This window comes from Leucoraja erinacea, chromosome 12, assembly GCF_028641065.1.
Source record: "Leucoraja erinacea ecotype New England chromosome 12, Leri_hhj_1, whole genome shotgun sequence".
NCBI lineage: Eukaryota > Metazoa > Chordata > Chondrichthyes > Rajiformes > Rajidae > Leucoraja > Leucoraja erinaceus.
In genome coordinates this window covers 45,465,133-45,486,989 of record NC_073388.1, presented here as the reverse complement: position 1 = coordinate 45,486,989, position 21,857 = coordinate 45,465,133, and the positions used below count along the sequence as shown (strand labels likewise).

Sequence of the window (21,857 nt, the reverse complement as noted above, 5' to 3'; positions counted from 1 at the left end):
GGCTATATTTAAGAGGGAGTTAGATGTGGCCCTTGTGGCTAAAGGGATCAGGGGGTATGGAGAGAAGGCAGGTACAGGGTACTGAGTTGGATGATCAGCCATGATCATATTGAATGGCGGTGCAGGCTCAAAGGGCCGAATGGCCTACTCCAGCACCTATTTTCTATGTTTCTATCTGATCTATTTGGATCGCATGCAAACCAAAACTTTTCACTGTACATCGGGACACACGACAATAATAAACCTAAACCAAAAATGATTGAATAGTTGCACATTGTGAAGCTGGAGGAAGGAATGTAGGTGGATGAGTGGGTGGGGGGAGGGAGGTTGAGAAATAGGTGCAAGTCCAGGAGGGGCACAGGGGAGGAGGGGGTGGGATTGGCGGAGGATGAAAGGGTAATTAAGAATATGTCTATGTATCAATTACTGCTAGAGTTTAGTGGCATCTGTTATGCATTACATTTTTGAGCAGATGTAATGATCCTCCCCCATGCTACAAGGTTGACCATCATTACTCTTCTAGGAAGTGCTTGCTGTGGTTCAGCCTATGTCTTCTGTTCCCATGGTTTACCCGGAATCTTCACGGGTGTGACATCCATCGTGTTGAGTTCACCGGCTCAGCCTGATCTGTGTTCTTATCATTTTATGTTATTTTTCAACTGTTGCAGAAGAAACTCCAGTATTTTTAAACCTATTAAAATTATTACCATTAATTTGCTCCTTTCTTTTGTATTTCTATTTTGGGGTCAGAAACTCCTGCTTTTCGCAACTAATGGGACCCGAACTAATTAAATGTACATGGATTTGGCAAGGAACCCAAACAAACAGTTTTCCCCCAATCGTTTTCATTGCTTTATTTCATAAACGCTGCACATAACACTTGTTTTGTCTTGTTTAACGTATTCCGTGCCAAATGAGCCGAGAAGAATTTCCCAATCTTTTTCAAGTGTTTATTTCATACATGCTGCACATAACATATTTGTTTAACATGTTCTGTGGCAAAAGGCCTGAGAACGTTGGTGTCATTAGTCAAGTGTATGGAGAAGGGGAAGCAGGGGAGATGGACAGGGTCATAGAGCATTCACTGTACTTTTGTTGGAAATTACTGCCATCAAGGGTTCAGAGTAAGTCGGCCTGCCAATTTCAGCACGGTGTGGATTTTCTGAGCTGAACTTTTGAGCTCTGTTTTGCCCAGGAGATCTGATCAGAATATTCCATAAAGACACGGCAGGAAAGTTTGATAATCATGGGAAAAATTAACAAATATATTAAGTGTTCTAACAATTACTGTTATGTTCCTTTCAGCAATTTTTTGCGTTTGAAAATAAAGAAACATGCTACGAAGATGGCTGGAAAGTTTATGACCCAATTGAAGAATTTAAGAGGCTGGTAAGCTGTTTTTAAGGCCAGCTTAGGTTTGAAATGCATAAGCTGTTTAATATTTGTATTGTACATTTAACAACCAAACACCATTTCTAAAGCCACACATATTCCCTTTATTTTCTTAACCAATGCTCTCTCTCATCACTGCCTGATATGGGCCCCTGCACTCCCCATAATGAGTTCATGTTGGAGTGTATTTAATATATACATGCTTTAATCAGCAATCAGCAAATCAAAAATTATCAGGCCTCAATCTACTTTAGTAAAAGGTTTTCACTATGTATTGATTCTCTTGAAAACAGAAATGCCTTCTGAGGTAATTTCTTGTTCCATATTTCCTTTGACCCTCCAATTTTATCTTCAATGATTTCGAGAGTTTATGGATTTTATTACTAAGTCTAAGAGTGTCAGCTGCAGCTTTTATCCACCCCCCCTCCCCCCCCACCCCAACCTGCTTTTCCCCGCGAAAACATTAAATCCACATTTTTCTTTCTTTACCTGACTTTGCCAAACTTCTATTAGCTTTAAATTCTACATTTTGCTCACATTTATTGATGATGCCCCCCTGAATGTTGAAACTGTTCTGTCCTCGAATACCTTGGCCTTCTGTAAATGGCTATAGATTTTTATTTGAGAGAAAAAAGCAGAGAAAACCATGTATTCTTTGCAAACTGCCATCCTATCTTTGACCTTTGTCCTTGCCATTGCTGTCACTTCCAAAATACATGTCTCTTTTCCTTGCCTCTCCACATTTGAATTTCTCCAGTCGGGTTTATATATCTGTCACAGTGCCATCATTAAAAAAAAATATATTCTCCCATTCATAACCCTGGCCAAAGTATGTAATCCTCCCTAGAGTCTTTGTGGTTGTCCAGAATATCCTATCCTGATTCCTTGCTCATCTGATCATAACCTGATGATTTCTGCCATGCTAACTTGCCATAGCACAGTACTACTAGAACACCCCTGGCATCTGCCCGTGGCTTTCTTTTTACCTTGGAGGCAACTTCTAACAGTGGGGACAATACACATGAGGTCAAATTATTCAGGTTTTATCTGACGTCCAATTTTAATAAGATAATTTATTGTAAATTACAAAGTTGAGTTCTACGTTGTTATCAACTTTGGACTTGAATCAAACTGAATGGTAGATGGATACAAAATGCTGGAGCAACTCAGCGGGACAGACAGCATCTCTGGAGAGAAGGAATGGGTGACGGTTTGGGTCGAGACCTTTCCTCAGACTTATTTTGTCTGATCAGTCCGAGGAAGGATCTCGACCCGAAACGTCACCCATTCCTTTTCTCCAGAGATGCTGCCTGTCCTGCTGAGTTGCTCCAGCATTTTGTATCCATCTTCGATTTAAACCAGCATCTGCAGTTCCTTTATACACGTCAAACAGAATGGTGGTGGAAATGTTGCAACTCTTATGAACTGCCGCAGTGCCTCCACCTCTACTATTCTTACACTCTTGTACACGAGTATGATTGTGCACATGTGTAGTTGGACTTAAACGGAACAGTATGCAAAATAATTTTACTGTACCTCGGTACATGAGAATAAAGTACCATTGATATTGGCTTCTACCACAATCTATGATTGAGAGTGACTCCATCACTGGCAGTTGTTTGTGGCTCAAATTTCTAATTTTCCTAAATCTAGAAGAGACCTTTTGGCTCATCGGGTTGATGCAGGTTCTGGGAATCATTCCATCAAAGCCCATTTATTTCTTTGCAACCTATTTTCCCTCGCATGCCAATTAACACCTGTCTGAGATTCCCATCAGCAACCAACATTGGGATAATTTACAGTAGCTAATTAACCCTGCAGCATGTGTGGCTTTATGACCTGGGAGGAAACTAGAGCACCTGGAGGAGAACCTTATACAGTCACAAGAACAGTATGAGATTCCCACACATATAGCCCCGTAGAACACCTTCAAACTTGTGTTGTGGAAGCTGTGAAACAGCTGAACTATCAGCCGCAGTCAATGTAGGCTGACTAGGACTGATTGCAAACCGTGTCTCATTCAACCCTAAGCTCTGTTTCTGACCCCATATGTGCTGTGGATCAGTTGCTTTCATCTTAATAACATTGCCTGACTCTGCCCCTTTCTCAGCTTTTGAATCTCTCATCTGTGGGTTTGTTACCTTCGGGTTTAACTATTGTCCTCCTACTCCGCGAGACTTTGACAATTATTTTGTTTCCTATTTTTAATCCTTTGTGTGCCTCTTACCTTTTGTCTGACACAAAGGCTCCAGACTGTAATTTAAAATCCTTATCCATGCTTGTTAAATGCTTTATGACGCAGAACATTCCCTGTGATTGTGACATCCTCTTACACTTTCCAGCACCTAAACTCATTTTTATTCTACTCCTTTCCATTTTGCTGCTATTGTTGGCCTTAGGTCTAGCTACTTGAACCTTACATTTTGGACACGAGTATCGAAATCCACTTGCAATTCCTCTTTCTTCTCTCCTCAAGGTCCCTCCTTAAGTCTACCTAGATAGACTGACACTCTTGACCTTGGAGATGATACAGAATAGTGAAAGGCCTGGATAGAGTGGATGTGGAGATGGTGTTTCCACTAGTGGGAGAGTCCAGGACCAGCAGAATAAAAAGACATACTTTTACAAAGGAGATGAGTAGACATTTCTGTAGTCAGAGGGTAGTGAGTCCGTGGAATTCCATGCCACAGATGGCCGTGGGGGCCAAGTCAATTTATATATTTAAGGTGGAGATTGACTGGTTTATGATTAATAAGGGTGTTAAGAATTATGGGGAGAAGGCAGGAGAATGGGGTTGAGAGGGGAAGATAGATCAGCCGTGATTGAATGGGGGAGCAGACTTGATGGGCCGAATGGCCTAATTCTGCTTCCATAACATGAACATGAATTTTCACGTTGATTTGGATATATAGAAATAAGTAATGTGCTTTGAGAACAGAGTTAAAAGTGATGAGATACATTTTATTAAATTCACTGGAAATATGTAATTATATATTTTTAGATGTGTATATTCTGGTCCTGTAGCATACTCATGTGGATAGCTGAAGTAACTACATCTAATCAGTAAGGGGCTTCTTGGACAAAGGAATAATTAATTTTGTTAGTAGTTTTGCATCATTTCTACAGAAGGAGATGATAACCGAGGAAGGATTAGGATTTTTTTTCTCTTAAATATAGTTAGCATTCCATTAAATGTAGTGAGTGTTCAACCATCAAAATTAAAACATTTGTTTTAATTCCTCAAATTTTAAGTTGTTTTTCTATAAGGATCAGTTTTCCTACAAGGCAGATAATACTTTGGAGGAGGAAATATTCACTTTCCTAACTTTAAGTAGGTTAGCATTATCAGCTAACTATATAATGAACGTAATTTATCATTTTGTGTATTTGTGTATTTGTTAGTATTTTCAGTTTGTTCATTTCCTCAACTTTCACATGCAAACAGAGACGTGGTTTTATAAGGAAGGGAAGGAATCAGTAATACCTATTTGTTTCATCTGATACTTCTACATTCAGCTTTATTTACATCTTTGTTCTTGGCAACTAAGCCTGATTTAGAAACTGGAAGAGGAAAATCTTTGGGATGTAGCGAGTCCAAACTTTGTGATCAAACGGTTACTTTATTCGGTGAGATAAGTTTGACATACATGTACGTTCAGGACTCTAAACATATTGAGTCATTGCTGCTGCGTGAGGGTATTGACTCGAGCTCAGCTACCTGTTGACTCATGAGCTCAAGGTAAGATCTGCTGATGTAGCAAGACACTCCCCTTAACCCATGACTTCACGTGACAGTCCTCGTGATGACGGTTCGACAGTAAGTGGTCTGACCATCAGGTGATGCCACAGTGATATGTTATTAGGAAGGCTACCTTCTATGGTAGTTGTACGCTTTTTATCTGTAACATACTGAAGTGCAGATTCAAGCGTATATTGCTTCATTTTAGTTAACAAAAATATGTTTACCACTAAATTTTAGTGTTGCTGACATTTTATTTTTGGTTGGCTACCGTTTACTTATGTTGCATGTTCCTCCAGGGCTTACCTGATGAAAAGCGAAAATGGAGAATCACCAACATAAATCAGAACTATGAGCTGTGTGACACTTATCCACCAATCTTAGTGGTTCCAGCCAGTGCTAGTGATGATGATCTGCGAAAAGTAGCTGCCTTCAGATCCAAGGGTCGATTACCGGTGGGTATAGTAAAATTAATATATAATATCTGGTGATAATTGTCCATTCATAGAATCATGCAGCAGGGAAAATGCATGGCCCACCACACCCATGCCAACCAGAGGACATCCATCCCGCTAACGCCATTCTTCAGTACTTGGCCCATTGTTATTAATGCCCAGATGATTTAAGTGCTTATTTAGACATCCCTTTAATGCTGTTTGTGACCCTGCTTCCACCATTCTCTCCAGCATTGCATTCCAGGTATTTGTGACTTTCTGTATAAAAAAAGGTCCTCCTCAGATCCTTGCTAAATCTCTGTCCTCTAAAAGGGAAAAGGAAGACCATATTTTGAACTGTCTTAAAATTAAAGTAGCACTAAAAAAAATAGGTTTTATGCTTTTTTTCTCCAAATGACTCAACATTTCTTTAACACCCAGGCACATTTGAGAAAATTCAAGTTGAATTTCCCATGAGTATTGTTGACCTGGATATTGAAAAGACCTTTGAAGTTGGCAGGACATGTTAACAGGGTAGTTAGCAAATATTTGGGATCTTGGGCTCCCTAAGTACAGTACAGAAACAGGGAGGTTATGCTGAAACTTCTCTGGAGTTCTGGTTTACTGCAAATAGATACAGTAGTGTCTATTTGATTTTTCTGGGTTGTAGGTAAAACAAAGCATTTCACTGTACATTGTACATGTGACAATAAAGTATCATTCATTCAAAAAAGTATAATTCATTCGTTCATTCAAAATCCTTGTTAGTCCATTGCTAAATGACAGTGTTCAGATATGCTCACTCTAATCTAGTTAAGAAGGACCGAAAAGATCCTTAAGGGAGTTCAGAGGAGAATTGCCAGAATCAGTTTCAGCTACTTAGTTCAGTTGCCAAAATCAATGTTATTTTCTATGGAGCAAAGTATATTGGATTTGGGTAAGGTGTACAAAGCAAATGTGCCTCCATCAGCAGATGAGATGAGCGGCAGGGTACAGAATCATGAAGGAATATATGTTTGATAAAGTCATAATACCAGCACAGTATCTTGAAATATACTATACTGCATATACAATATGCATATTGTATATATTATATTTTCTGTCTATATCTTGTATATATAGAATATATATATATATATATTATCATAGTGTGTAGGAAAGAACTGCAGATGCTGGATTAAATCTGATTTAAAATTTAAAATTTTAATATAAATTTGGAGTCTGAAGAAGGGTCTCGACCCGAAATGTTATCCATTCCTTCTCTCCAGAGTTGCTGCCTGTCCCGCTGAGTTACTCCAGCATTTTGTGTCTATCCTCATATTATCATAGTATTGGCACACCATATAGGAAGGATTTATTTGCACAGTAAAGGCTATCAAGTTGGATTTCACAGGCTGTGGGAGTGGTGGCAGTGATCACTGTTTCAAAAGGAAATTTGGCAAATTAGGGAAAAAGATCAGGGTTATGAGGATTGAGCCAAGAAAGAGGATAGACTGGATTGCTCCGCAGAAAGTAGGCATGCATTTGATGGGCTAAATGGCTTCCTTAGTGTCATATTGATGATATGACATGTTGAGATGTGACATCTGTTAAGGGTGTATTCAGTTCAGTATGTATGATGGTGTTGTAACAACTACCAGCCTGTCAGAAATGTCACAGAGGAGCTGACGTTTTATTGCGAGTTTGTCAAATGATTGTTGCTGGGCCCATACAAGTGATTCTAAATGATCTTTCTCATCTACCCATTTCTTCTTTTTCCTTTTGCTAAAATAAGAAATTCTAAACAGAATTACATTGCCACCTTTTAGGCTAAGATATAATTTTTGGTGACTCAAGGAACTGCAGATGCTGGTTTTCTAAAAAAACAATTTGTTGGAGTAACTCAGCGGGAGAGGCCACATCTCTGGAGACATGGATAGGTGATGTCACTTATCCATGTTCTCCAGAGATGTTGCCTGACCCGCTGAGTTACTCCAGCGCTATGTGTATTGAATTTTTCATGCCAGGATGTGTGTCAAGAAGATGATTTTGATTCGCCAAACCAAGAATCACATTTTGCTTTGTTTAAAAATGACTGCGTTTCGATTCTTTACAAAATGTTCCATAAATTGGAAAAGCTTTTCATTTCTAAACAATGCATCTCAAACCTCACGGATCTTTGATCTATGCTTGAGGCCCATGATTTAATTACTGAGGATTGGATAGAAAGTTATTTTCAGTGGGCTGACGAAAGCAGAGGGCAGGCATCTTGTTTTTTTTTTCTTCTCCCAATTTATTTGTTTTTGGTCATGGTTGCAAATTTGTTCTTTTAGTTTTAGAGATACAGCATGGAAAAAGGCCCTTCAACTCACCAATTCCGCTCCAATCACCTGTACACTAGTTCTATCCTACACACTAGGAACAATTTACAGAAGCCAATAAACTGCAAACCTGCATGTCTTGGGATGTGGAAGGAAACCGAAGCACCCGGAGAAAACCCACACGGTCACAGGGAGAATGTACAAACTCCATACAGACAGCACCCGTAATCAGGATTGAACTCGGGACTCTGATTAATGCCATTAGTTGTAAAAATCAAACTATGGACTTTCATAATGACCTCAGTTTGTCTCTGTTTCAGGTGTTATCGTGGATACATCCTGATAATCAAGCTGTGATTGTCCGTTGTAGTCAACCTCTGGTTGGGATGAGTGGAAAACGCAGCAAAGATGATGAAAGATATGTTGATATTATTAGAGAATCCAATGGCCAAACCCAGAAGTTGACTATCTTCGATGCAAGGCCAAGTGTTAACGCAGTAGCCAACAAGGTGTGTACGGATATAAAGGCAGAGACGGTATACTTTAGGAATAACCTGATTTTAATGGTTATGGTATTAGATTGGTAATTTAGTAGCTGTAATGTTGAATTTAAGTAGTAATTAATGTTATGGTTTTACCTCAACTAACTAGTCCACACAGAGTCCTTTCCATCTCTTGGTTGCTCCCTTGCACTATTGCTAAAGGAAAGTCCACTGTCCTCTTCTCCCTGCTCACCAGAAGCAGTCAGTAAATGCAATAATGTCAGTGTTATTATCCCCAAATATAATTTAAAACACAATTTGTGGGTACAGTTTTTGTTTTCTCAGCATTCTTTGCATTTTTATGGATAGCTAAAGTGGGGTCTTTGATATACACTCACACATTGCTCCATCAATTGTCTCTAGTTTATTCTTAAAAGGAAATAATATAGGATGACAATTGCTAGGGAGCATGTGTTAGAATTGTGGCCTGCACTTCAAGCAAGCGAGTCGTCGGGCCGGTTAAAAAACACTGATAGTTTGCACCCCAGTGGTATGAACATTGACTGCTCTAATTTCAGGTAGTCCTTGCTTTCTCCTCCCCTTCTCAGATCTCCCTCCCTCTGGCTCCACCTCTTCCTTTCTTCCTCACCTCTGCCCCCCCTCCCCCCACCCTCACATCAGTCTGAAGAAGGGTTTCGACCCGAAACGCTGCCTATTTCCTTCGCTCCATAGATGCTGCCTCACCCAGTGTCCTGTGATAGCAACATTGTAGCAAGCAGGGCTACAATTCCATTGTGACGTTATAGATGCAAGTGTTAGTGCAGAGGGAAGACATTTTTCTCAAAGTGGGGTTTAGTAAAGTTAAAAATGTGAATAACTTGTAAAGTATAACATCAATCTGAACGAAACAATACAAAAGACCACAGTACAATTGTGGGTAGACAAAAATGCTGGAGAAACTCAGCGGGTGAGGCAGCATCTATGGAGCGAAGGAATAGGTGACTTTTCGGGTCGAGACCCTCCTTCAGACCCTTCATCAGGGCAATTGTGAGTCAGGTGGTCCAAAAATTGTAGTGCTATCATGTACTGTTTTGGCGTAGTTCCGGGATCACATGCGCAGACATCCACACGCATGCGCACGCGAACACACAACTACCTACCTCTTTGAAGACTCTCGGACTATCTTTAATCGGACTTTACTGGACCTTATCTTCCACTAAACATTATTCCCTTTATCATGAGTCTGTACACTATGGATGGGTCGATTGTAATCATGTATAGTCTTTCGATTGACTGGTTAGCATGCAAAAAAAAAAGCTTACCACCGTACCTCGGTACACGTGGCAATAAATTATAAACTAAAGTAAATTTCATTTTAATTCATGATAGAATTGGTCGGGATATATTTTAGTTTTGCATACTTTTTTAATTGAAGCTATTTATTAATGGTTCCTTTGTTTTGAAAGGTGCAATATAACTAATCCCAGCATTATGAAGCGGTTCTGTTTTTAGAAAACTGTTGGTATCACAATCTTCTGTAATGCAAACCCGTGAGAAAATATGTCAAATTTTGTGGTTTATTTCACATTGTGTCTAAATAGTTTTTTTTGTGCATAAACCCCTTAAGAGAAATTTTTTTATTCCACATCTCAAGTTTCTTAGCAGTAATTCCTGAATTCTGTAAGGGTGAATATCTGTTACCCAAACTGCAGTAATGCTAGGCCACACATTACATGGACCTTTCAATAATATAGTCAAGATGGCGCTGAGTGCAGGTGCCGTTAAATAATTCAGGAGAGCTGGCTCTGTGTATGGTGAGTGTGTTTGTTGGATGTTATTTAAAGCACGTTTTTGCTTCAGCACCAGCAGCCTCTACAGGAGGCTTTAAACATTCGTTTTACACACTATATTCAACACGTTCTGAAGTTACTTGGCATTTTAGTATTTGGTGAGTGTGTGTGAGTGAATGAATGTGTGTGAGTGAATGAATGTGTGTGTGTGTGTGTGTGTGTGAGTCTGTATATGTGTGTGAATGAGTCTGTGTGTGAGAGTGATGTGTGTGTGTGAGTGAGTCTGTGTGTGTGTGTAAATGAGTGTGTGTGTGAATGAGTCTGTGTATGTGTGAATGACAAGAAGCAGAGTGGGGGGGGGTGAAGGGAAGAGGGGTGACTGAGTGAACTGCCAGCGTACCAGACATGAGTGACTGCACTGCCAGCCCATGAGCTGTGAGTAAGTGAACTGCCAGCCCACCAGCCGTAAGTGACTGAACTGCCAGCCCAATAATCCATTCAGTCCACCCTCTCCCCCTTCTCTCTTACATTCTGTCACCTGTCTTGGGCAGAATTTCTGGCAGTTTCTCAGCTGCCAGCCTGCCAGGTCCGAGTGACTATACTGCCAGGCCTCAGTGACTGAGCTGCCAGCCCAAGAATCCATTCGGCCCACAATGTCTATACTAGCCCTCTGGAAACCAGTACCTTCGGCCCACAACACCCATACCAGCGCAACAGAAAGCCCCCCCCCCCCCCCCCCCCTGCACTGGCGAGCAATATTGGAATTGGTGTGGAGGTGGAATATTACGTTGGGTGACCAGCCCTCCCGTGTGATGCTAGGGCCAACGGGTCCCACTTAGTCTAGTCTTGTTATAAATTCTTCTCCCTCGTACCCCAATACTATATCATGCCCACTTTTCTGATTTGGTTCCATGAATTCTGGCTATTTTCAGTAATAATTGAGAAGGTCAATTTTGTTTTACAGGCCACAGGAGGAGGCTATGAAGGTGACGATGCCTATCAGAGAGCAGAACTCATTTTCCTTGATATTCATAACATTCATGTGATGAGGGAATCTCTAAGGAAGTTGAAGGATATTGTGTACCCCAGTGTGGAGGAATCCCACTGGCTGTCAAGTCTGGAGTCTACACACTGGTTGGAACACATCAAGGTGAGATAGTTCTGACTGCTGCAGGCGTGTGACTGAATTGGTGATGACTAGCTAAACACAACATTTATTACAACAAGGAATTGTAGATGCTGGTTTATACCAATGATAGACACAAAATGCTGGAGTAACTCAGCAGGTCAGGCAGCATCCCCCGAGAACATGAATAGGTGATGTTTCGGGTCTGAACCTTTCTTCAGACTGAGTGTGGGGGGGAGGGGGGCAGAAAAGAAAGCTGAGAGGTGGGGCAGGACAGAATGGCAGGTAATAGGTGAACACAGGCAATGTTTTTTATTGATAGGTAGATTGTTGGACAAAAGCCAGAGATGAAGTCAGGTGTGAGCCCGAAAAGATATATTCTGAATTTCTAACCTTGTGGATAGAAAGGTTGCAAATTGTGTATCCATTGTAAACGGTACAAGTGGAGGTAAAGGGGGAGGGGGGGGGGGGAAACCTGTTGGGGGTTGTGGAGGAGGAGAAGGTGAAGAGAGGGCAGAGAAAGGGGAATGGGTTCTTGGGCAGAGAAAGGGGAGTGGGTTACTTTCATTTATTTTGTTTTAAAGAAAATTAGGAAGAGAGAACTAGGTTGAGCATTTATTAACTTTTGCAAACTTGATGAAGGATCATCCACTTGTATCCACAGATGTTGCCTGACCTGATGATTAATTTCAGCATTTTTAGTTTTAATTTCAAATTCCCAGCATCTGCAGTGTTTTGTTTTACAATTTTGGTTTATCTGGTTTTGGTTGAGCATCTTGATATTCTATATATAGAAAAGTCATGATTTAAACTTTTTTATTTAAGTGCCTCGATTAAAGTGTCACAGAAATATTTTTTCTTTAATTTTGCTTGTAGTTAATTTCTGTATAAACTTTTAATTGTGAATTTCTTGGAAAGAATGAACATCCGTTAATTTTCATTGTAAAATGAGTAAACATTTTTTTCAAAAGAGACAGCTTTACAACTTACATCTTTATATTCAGTTTGTTCTGGCAGGAGCAATCCAAGTTGCAGATAAACTAGCATCTGGAAAGAATTCAGCCTTGATACACTGCAGTGATGGCTGGGATCGTACTGCACAACTGACATCTCTAGCTTTACTAATGCTTGACAGCTTTTACCGAACAACCAAAGGGTTTGAAGTACTTATTGAAAAGGAATGGTTAAGTTTTGGGCACAAATTTGCAACGGTAAGAATTTGGAACCATGTCTCATAATGTAAGAGTGACAGTATTCTTTATCCCGGTGGCATGAGAATTGCACCCATTACTCCCCTTCCACCTCTGTGCCTGTTACAGGTGCACAACCTTTTATCCGAAAGCCTTGGGACCAGACACTTGTCGGATTTCGGACATTTTCGGATTTCAGAATGGAAGATTTTTAGCGTAGATTAGGTAGGTAGCGCGGGCGGCTTGAAAAGTATGGAGCAGCTGCCTCCTCCCCGGAGACCGGGAGAATCATTGCATAAATGTTAGTCAGTTAGTTTGGAGGGATTTTATGTGGTGGTGGTGGTGTAGGGGTGAAGGGGGAAACTTTAATTCTTAGTCCCCTACCTACCTGGTCGGCGACTCCCAACCTCGCGGAGCTGGGGGCTCCGTCCGGCCGCGGGCGGCGCCGGTTGTAGCTCCGACCCCGGCAACTCTACCCCTGGCTGCGAGGCGCTCCTAATCCAGCGCGGCCCGCGGCCGGACGTCCCAGCTCCGAGAATGTCGGGAGTCGGCGGCGTCGCAGCGCTGGGATACCAGCGGGGAGCGGGCAATGCCTTACCGGGTCGCCGTGCGGCAAGCTCCGGAGCGCTGTGGCCGCCTTCTTCCAACATTCGTGGAGCGTCGTTGGATTTGGAGCCGCGGAGCTGGGGGCTCCGTCCGGCCGCGGGCGGCGCCGGTTGGAGCTCCGACCCCGGCAACTCTACCCCTGGCTGCGCGGCTCCAAATCCAGCGACGCTCCGCGATGTTGTGTGTCGGCGGCCACAGCGCTCCGGAGCTTGCCGCACGGCGACCCGGTAAGGCATTGCCCGCACCCCGCTGGTATCCCAGCGCTGCGACGCCGCCGACTCCCGACATTCGCGGAGCTGGGGCGTCCGGCCGCGGGCGGTGCTGGATTTGGAGCGCCTCGCAGCCAGGGGTAGAGTTGCCGGGGTCGGAGCTACAACCGGCGCCGCCCGCGGCCCCACGGCCACAGCGCTGCGGAGCTTACTGCACAGCGACCCGGTAAGGCATTGACCGCTCCCCGCCTCTCCGACCAGGTAGGGGACTAAGAATTAAAGTTTACCCCTTCACCCCCCTTCACATAAAAGCCCTCCAAACTAACTGACTAACATTTAAGCAATGATTTACAGATGTTTAATCGTCTCCCGGTCTCCAGGGAGGAGGCAGCCGCTACAGTAGTACAGACCTGGGTTGACCGTGGGTCGTTTTGGGTCAAGTTTGGCGCCAAACGCGAGCTTTGGTGCGCAGACGACATCTGGAAAAAATGGCCGGTTTTCGGAGCTTTTCGGTTTCTGGAACTCCGGATAAAAGGTTGTGCACCTGTACCTGGTTTCACAATTTGCTGCACTTCTTTTATCCTTATCTCACGCCTTTTGTCCTTTCATTTCTGGCCTTTCTCCAACCACCCGCCTATCAAAAACACCCCTCACCTGTATCCACCTATCACTCCCCATGCTTTGTCTTGCCTCTCCTCTCTTCCATCTTTCTCCAACCCACTACAATCAGTCTGAAGAACGGCCCTGATCACAAATGTCACCTATCCATGTTCTCCAGAGATGCTGCCTGACATGCTCAGTTACTCCAGCATTTTTTTTAAACCAGCACCTGCAGTTGTAGACTAAATTCAAAGGTTCTTTATGATGTGGTTAATTATTTTTCCTTTCATTCGCTGAAAGGCAATGGCCTGCCGCATAAATAGATTTGTATGGGCTCTATTGCCCTTCAACTTGTTAACATAGTGCCCATTGGCTAAGGTTAAGAACTGCACGAATGCTCTGCAGCTATTGTGTATTTAGGAGGAGTGGCTTCCTGACTTTCTGTGCCTGATTAGAAACTCGCTCTCAAAGCTTATGTACCTAAAATGTAGGTTTGTGGCTGCACAGTGGTGCAGGAGTAGAGGTGCTGCCATACAGCACCTGGTACCCAGGTTTGATCCTGACTATGAGTGCTGTTCTGTACAGAGTTTATACGTTCTCCCTGTGACCACGTAGAATTTCTCCGGGTACTGCGGTTTTCTTTCACACTCCAAAGACATACAGGTTAGAAACATTGAAACATAGAAAATAGGTGCAGGACATGGCTGATCATCCAACTCAGTATCCTGTACCTGCCTTCTCTCCATACCCCCTGATCCCTTTAGCCACAAGGGCCACATCTAACTCCCTCTTAACTATAGCCAATGAACTGGCCTCAACTACCTTCTGTGGCAGAGAATTCCAGAGATTCCCCACTCTCTGTATGAAAAATGTTTTTCTCATCTCAGTCCTAAAAGATTTCCCCCTTATCCTTAAACTGTGACCCCTTGTTCTGGACTTCTGCAACATCGGGAACAATCTTCCTGCATCTAGCCTGTCCAACCCCTTAAGAATTTTGTACGTTTCTATAAGATTCCCCCTAAATCTTCTAAATTCTAGCGAGTACAAGCCGAGTCTATCCAGTCTTTCTTCATATGAAAGTCCTGACATCCCAGGAATCAGTCTGGTGAACCTTCTCTGCACTCCCTCTATGGCAAGAATGTATTTTCTCAGATTAGGAGACCAAAACTGTACGCAATACTCCAGGTGTGGTCTCACCAAGACTCTGTACAACTGCAGTAGATCCTCCCTGCTCCTATACTCAAATCCTTTTGTTATGAATGCTAACATACTTTCTTCACTGCCTGCTGCACCTGCATGCCTACTTGCAATGACTGGTGTACCATGACACGCAGGTCTCGTTGCATCTCCCCTTTTCCTAATCGGCCACCATTCAGATAATAGTCTACTTTCCTGTTTTTGCCACCAAAGTGGATAACCTCACATTTATCCACATTATACTGCATCTGCCATGCATTTGCCCACTCACCCAGCCTATCCAAGTCACCTTGCAGCCTCCTAGCATCCTCCTCACAGCTAACACTGCCCCCCAGCTTTGTGTCATCCGCAAACTTGGAGATGTTGCATTCAATTCCCTCGTCCAAATCATTAATATATATTGGAAATAGCTGGGATCCCAGCACTGAGCCTTGCGGTACCCCCCTAGTCACTGCCTGCCATTGTGAAAAGGACCCGTTTACTCCTACTCTTTGCTTCCTGTCTGCCAGCCAGTTCTCTATCCAGATCAATACTGAACCCCCAATGCCATGTGCTTTAAGTTTGTATACTAATCTCTTATGTGGGACCTTGTCGAAAGCCTTCTGAAAGTCCAGATATAACACATCTACTGGTTCTCCTTTATCCACTCTACTAGTTACATCCTCGTTTGTAGTTCAATTGGCATGGGTAACATTGTAAATTGTCCCTGGTGTATATGATGGTGCTAGTGTATGGGCTGATCAGTGGACGGTGCAGACTCGATGTGCCAAAGGGCCTGTTTCTGCTCCATGTCTCTAAAGTCAACAGTGTAAATGTCAAGTCAAGATTTATTTGTCACATACACATACAAGATGTGCAGTGAAATGAAAGTGGCAATGCCTGCGGATTGTGGAAAAAACTACAGAACAGAATAGAACAGAATCAGTATTTACATAATAGAAAAAACCCCCAGCAATTTTAAAAAGACACAACACAACAGTAAATTAGTTGAGTAAATTAGTCCCTGGTGGGATAACAGTCCTGACGGCCTGTGGGAAGAAACTCAGTTTCATCCTCTCCAAAGATCCTTTAGCGGAGCAAGATAGGCTACTCCTGCGAAATGCAATGGGCTGACGTGTAGTACGCTACGGAGGGGATCCTGGTCATTTTTCCCCGCCCATTTTAGTAACCAGAGCCTACCCGACCCGACCCGACTTGCAGTGTAATCAACGTTGCGGGGGAACAGTTTGTGTGTGTGATATAGGGTTAGATTCATAATTCTCTCAGTTCATACTTCTGTTAATTCTTGTCAAGAATAAAATTTGACTCTGGTAATTGTCTTTTTTTAATGTTTTTTAAATCATTTCTTTTTAAGTGGCTCATAAGCAGTGTTTGAGTTGATTTTGTAGTAACCGGAACTTACCCGGCCCGACCCGACCCGACTCGCAGGGTAATTGACATTGCGGGGGAAGTTTTTGTGTGTGATATAGGGTTAGATTCATAATTCTGTTAGTTCATACTTCTGTTAATTCTTGTTAAAGAATAAAATGTTTATAAACACACATACATGAATGTGATATAAATGTATATAATCATATAACACACACAATTCTATTTCTTCTGATTTTTATATCCAATGATGAACTTTATTTCAGACTAGACAAGGGACATTAAATAAGAAACATTGTAAACCTCCCCGCAACTTCACACACACTAGGCCCTATCCCACCCCTCAACTCTCCCCCTCCCCCGGCACCACCTTGCCTGCCCCCACACTACAATGTCTCCCCCCCCCCCCCCCCGCCATGCTGTAGTCCCTTAACCCACCAGCCCCCAACCCCACATCTCTCCCCATGCTCTCTGCACCCCGGCTCCTACCCCACCTCTCTCTCCCAAAGACCTTATAGCGGAGCTCCGCTATAATGGGATTATAGGCCCAAGATGGGTCCTATAATCATCCATGAATCTGCCCATGACCGTACTACGTGTTTTGCGTAGGAGTGGGCCATCTTGCTCTGCTATAAGAACTTTGATCCTCTCTGTCTTCACAGCATAACAATGGAGGCGTTTGCCTGACTGTAGCAGCTGGAACAGTTCGTTGCTAGGGTGATAGGGGTCCCCCATAATGTTGCAGGCTCTGGATCTGCACCTTCTGATGTATAGTCCCTGCAGGGGGGCGAATGTAGTTCCCTTAGTGCATTCGGCTGAATGCACTATTCTCTGCAGAGCCTTCTTGTCCTGGGCAGAGCAGTTCCCAAACCAGATTGTGATGTTGCCGGACAAGATGATTTCTATAGCCCCTGAGTAGAAGCACTGAAGGATCCTCAGAGAGACTCTGAATTTCCTCAGCTGCCTGAGGTGATAAAGGCGCTGCCTTGCCTTACTCACCAGTGCGGCAGCGTGTGATGTCCATGTCAGATCCTCAGTGATGTGGACTCCCAGGTATTTAAAGCAGCTCACCCTGTCCATTTATCTCCAGTGGCATATACGTCCTCAGATGTAGTGCCCTTCTAAAGTCCACAATCAGCTCCTAAATGCGTCAGATTTCTACGTTCTCTCCATTAATCTCCTGTATATGTTTTAAATGTAGGCAGAGTCTAGCTTTGCTATCTTCTCCTAATTCCACTTACCCCCTCCCTCATACTATTGGGGCTTGCATGCACTTGCAAATGGTCAAAAGAATGTCATCTCTTGATGAACGACCAAAAATTGACAATTGGGCAAATGATACACACACAACTTCATAAAATCCAATAATAATCTTGCATAGGAAGAGCTTGGCTTGAGTAGAAATTGATCTTGACACAAGAATTGATATTAAATCTTCAAAGCCACTAAGTGCATGACAACAACCCTTGTGAGCAGTTATGGATGGGCAATGAATGTTTGCCTTGCCAGCAGTATGCATATGCCAAAGTTAATAAACAAACAAAAGTTCTGGAGTAACTCAGCTGGTCAGGCAGCATCTCTGAAGGGCATGGACAGGCGACGTTTTGAGTTGGGACCCTTCTTCGGAGTGTTTGTAAGAGGGAGAGGAAAGCTGTAAGAGTGGGTGTGTGTGGGGGGGGGGGGGGGGGGGGGGGGGGGAATGACGGGCTGCGCTGTTGATGACGTGATGAACGCAGCCCCCAGCGATGCATGTTGGCGTTGAACCGGCCGACCCCTGTATGGTGCCGGTTCAGAGACCCACTCTTTGCGGGGCAGGTCCGAGCCGGGTGGGGCTGTGGTGTTCGGTGCAACAGTGAATTGCGGAGGTCGCAAAGTCTGTTCCCAGCTGGTTCTTGATGCTCCTAGTGTGTTGAAACCGGAGCCACAGAGGGTCGCCGCGTGAAGGGAGAAGGGGCGACGAGACGGGAGAAGGGGCGCTAAGTCCCAACGTGAAACGGTACCTATCCATGATCTCCGGGTATGCTGCCTGACCTGCTGAGTTACTGCAGTGTATTGTCTTTTTTGGTGAACCATCATCTGCAGTTCTTTGCCTCGATAAATTACGAGATAAATACTATCTAATTGTGAGAAGATAATTCAGAAGTGTCTAATTTTTGTGTGTCAAAAGGCAAACAGTGCAAATTGTCAGATATTTCCCTTGTGTTAAAATATGCTTATAATTGGAGCTGAATCTGATTTTTTTAGATACAAATGTTCTAAGCTAATGGTGAGAGAGTAAGATTTTGTATCTGGATTTGCCCTTCCTGTTAAACTTAAGATGCAGCCTGTGTCATTGCAAATGACAGATTTGTAATAATCAGTGCAGGAGTTTCAGTTAATAAGGTAACTTGTTAATCATTCTGATCATACAAACTTGGGTGGAATTGGTGGGAAAGATATGTCAGGAATGTGCAGGCATTCCCATTTGATGGTAATGCACACCTGAATAACTACAAAACGCTACCTTTTTTAAACATTTAGGAAAGTAGTCATTGTGAAAATCCTCAAAATAAAATTCCTAATGTGCCTGTCCCACTTACGTGACCTTTTCGGCGACTGCCGGCACCCGTCGTAGGCCGCCAAAAATGTTCAACATGTCACCAGGGGGTCGCCTGTATGGTCGTCGCCTGTATGGTCGTGAGAGGTCTCCTAGTCACCCAAAGAGTCTTTCTGGTCGCCGCTGAATTTTCAACATGTTGAAAATTTTCGCCGACCTATGACGAGTGCCGGCAGTCGCCGAAAAGGTTGCATAAGTGGAACAGGCCCTTAACTCTGTCACCATCTGAAAAGTCTTCGGTCATAGGCCCTTAAGTATTGCTCGGAGATTTATGAATTCTGTAACTTTTTATTAAAAATTACAAACACACCCAATTTGAATAAGCAGACACAAGAAACTGCAGCTGCTGAAATCTTGAGTGGAAAATAACGGAGGAAGTCAGCAGATCTGGCAACATCTGTGGAAGGAAATGGACAGATGTCATGTTGGGGCCCTTCAGTCTAAAAAGTCATCTGCCCATTTCCCTCCACAGATGCTGCTGAGTTCCTCCACCAGTTTGTTCTTTTAGTCAATTTGAATCCGATTTCTACCAGTCAGTAATTATAGTTTTATGTTAAAGTTGCAAATTATATGTAACAATAATTGGATCAGGAAAACTTGTTGACTAAGTTATTTATTTTAGAGAATTGGACATGGTGATAGGAACTACGCAGATGCAGATCGATCTCCTATATTCCTGCAGTTCATCGACTGTGTGTGGCAAATGACAAAACAGGTGAGTGTTTTGAATTTCATTTTATGATTTGTTCACTATATGACAGACTGCTTGTGCTGAATATTTTGACAACTTCTGCATTGAAGATTTGAAAATATTACAAAAAGGTGATGTATTACAAATTAATATTACGAATATTATGATATATTTACCCAAATAATGAAAGGCCTGGATAGAGTGAATGTTGAGAAGATGAGATGACCAGAGACCATAGCCTAAGAATAAAAGGACGTATCTTTAGAAAGACGAGGAGGAATTTCTTTAGTCGTGGTGTGGTGAATCTGTGGAATTCATTGCTGCCGACGGTTGTGGAGGCTGTCAAATGGATATTTCTAAGGCGGAGATTCACAGATTCTTGATTAATAATAAAAATAATAATACATTTTATTTATAGGGCGCCTTTCAGGACTCTCAAGGACACCATACAATTAAAACAAGCATGAAACAAAAACAACATATACAGCAACAATACACAATTCGGAGATTAGTAAGGGTGTCAAGGGTTATTGAGGGAAGGCAGGAGAATAGGGTTGAGAGGGAAAGATTGATCAGCCATGATTGAATGGCGGAGTAGACTTGATGGGCTGAATGGCCTAATTCTGCTCCTAGAATTTATGAACTTAGGTGCTCATTTAAAAAAAAAGATTAGCTTTAAAGAGAGTACATTCACAGGACTAATATATTTGATTATGTTTGTTTCCAAAAATTATCATCTTGGAGAATATGAGAAGCATTGACATTCCTGCAACCATTTACTTTCACTGGTGCATCATCATTTTGCTTCTCTAAGGCCAACTGAAGTTGTAGAGAGTTCAGATAGTAACTTATCCTCTGGGGAAGCCACGACTGGGGCTACGTGGAGTGATATTTGTGGCACTCACCTTAATGTAGGAGAAAGAGGTCAGTCACACAAAGGCTGGAAAGTAGTACCGGTTGCTCAACACTTTAACTCCACATACCATTCCCACACTGACCTTTCTGTCCTGCACCTCCTCCATTGTCAAAGTGAGGCCCAGCACAAATTGGAGGAACAACACCTCATATTTTTGCTTGGGTAGCTTACACCCCAGCGGTATGAACATTGACATTTCTAACTTCAAGTAGCTCTTGCTGTCCCTCTTTCTCCATCCCCTCCTCCTTCCCAAAACGTCACCCATTCCATCTTGCCAGAGATACTGCCTGTCCCTCTGAGTTTTTCTAACATTTTGTGTCCATCTGGAAAATAGTGTGTGTTTGTGAGTGTGTTGGGGGAGGTTGTAAACTAAGAGTGGCTCTGTCTAAACCGGTAAGTCAAAATATAAAAGAATAACTTAAACAAAATGGCTCACCTTGGCGTGCAAACCGTGGCTATTATTTTGTATTATATGGAATATAAATTGGACTAGTTGAGTTTATAGATATAGCGCGGGCACAGACCCTTTGGCCCACCGAGTCAGCACCTACCAGCGATGCATCTACACTAACGCTATCCTGCACACTAGGGACAATTTACAATTTTTACCAAACCCAATTAACCTACACACCTGAACGTCTTTGGAGTGTGGGAAGAAATTGCAGCATCCGGAGGAAACCCACGTAGACATGGGGAGAACGTACAAACTCTGTACAGACAGCACCCAGACGTGGTCAGGTTCGAACCCTGTGGTTTCTGGCACTGTAAGACAGCAACTCTACTGCTATGCCACCGTGCAACACATAAACATTTGAACGTAGACCTGATTAAGGTTTCTCCACATATTGACTCTTACTCTGAGGTAAAGAAGTTTTATGGGTTAAATAAGTTTTACCATTGGAGAGTTTAATAAAATATGCTGAAAGGGACATCTTTCTCTTGGTTCTAGTTTCCGACTGCCTTTCAGTTTAACGAGGTTTTCTTGGTTACCGTTCTGGATCACCTGTACAGCTGTCGGTTTGGAACCTTCTTATACACCTGTGAACAGCAGCGCTCGAAGGAGGTTGGTACAAATATGGTTTGATGACTTGTCGAGTGGCAATCACTATGGTGCATTCTGTGGTACTGCTCCCATTATGAATACTGTCTTTATTACTTAAACCCTGTGCTCATTCACAAACTAGATTGGGGGATGGGGATAACGAGGGCACGAATCAAGGG

General features: G+C 42.8%; 1 protein-coding gene across 1 annotated transcript in view; it reads left to right on the top strand.

Annotated features, from left to right (window-relative positions):
• mtm1 (myotubularin 1) overlaps window positions 1-21,857 on the top strand; it is a 112,285-nt gene that overhangs the window by 74,299 nt on the left and 16,129 nt on the right. The window contains exons 7-13 of the mRNA XM_055644036.1: window positions 1,306-1,389; window positions 5,431-5,586; window positions 8,186-8,374; window positions 11,102-11,287; window positions 12,268-12,474; window positions 19,652-19,744; window positions 21,586-21,699. Coding sequence (XP_055500011.1) covers window positions 1,306-1,389; window positions 5,431-5,586; window positions 8,186-8,374; window positions 11,102-11,287; window positions 12,268-12,474; window positions 19,652-19,744; window positions 21,586-21,699 — 1,029 coding nt within the window. The remainder of the gene's footprint in view (window positions 1-1,305; window positions 1,390-5,430; window positions 5,587-8,185; window positions 8,375-11,101; window positions 11,288-12,267; window positions 12,475-19,651; window positions 19,745-21,585; window positions 21,700-21,857) is intronic.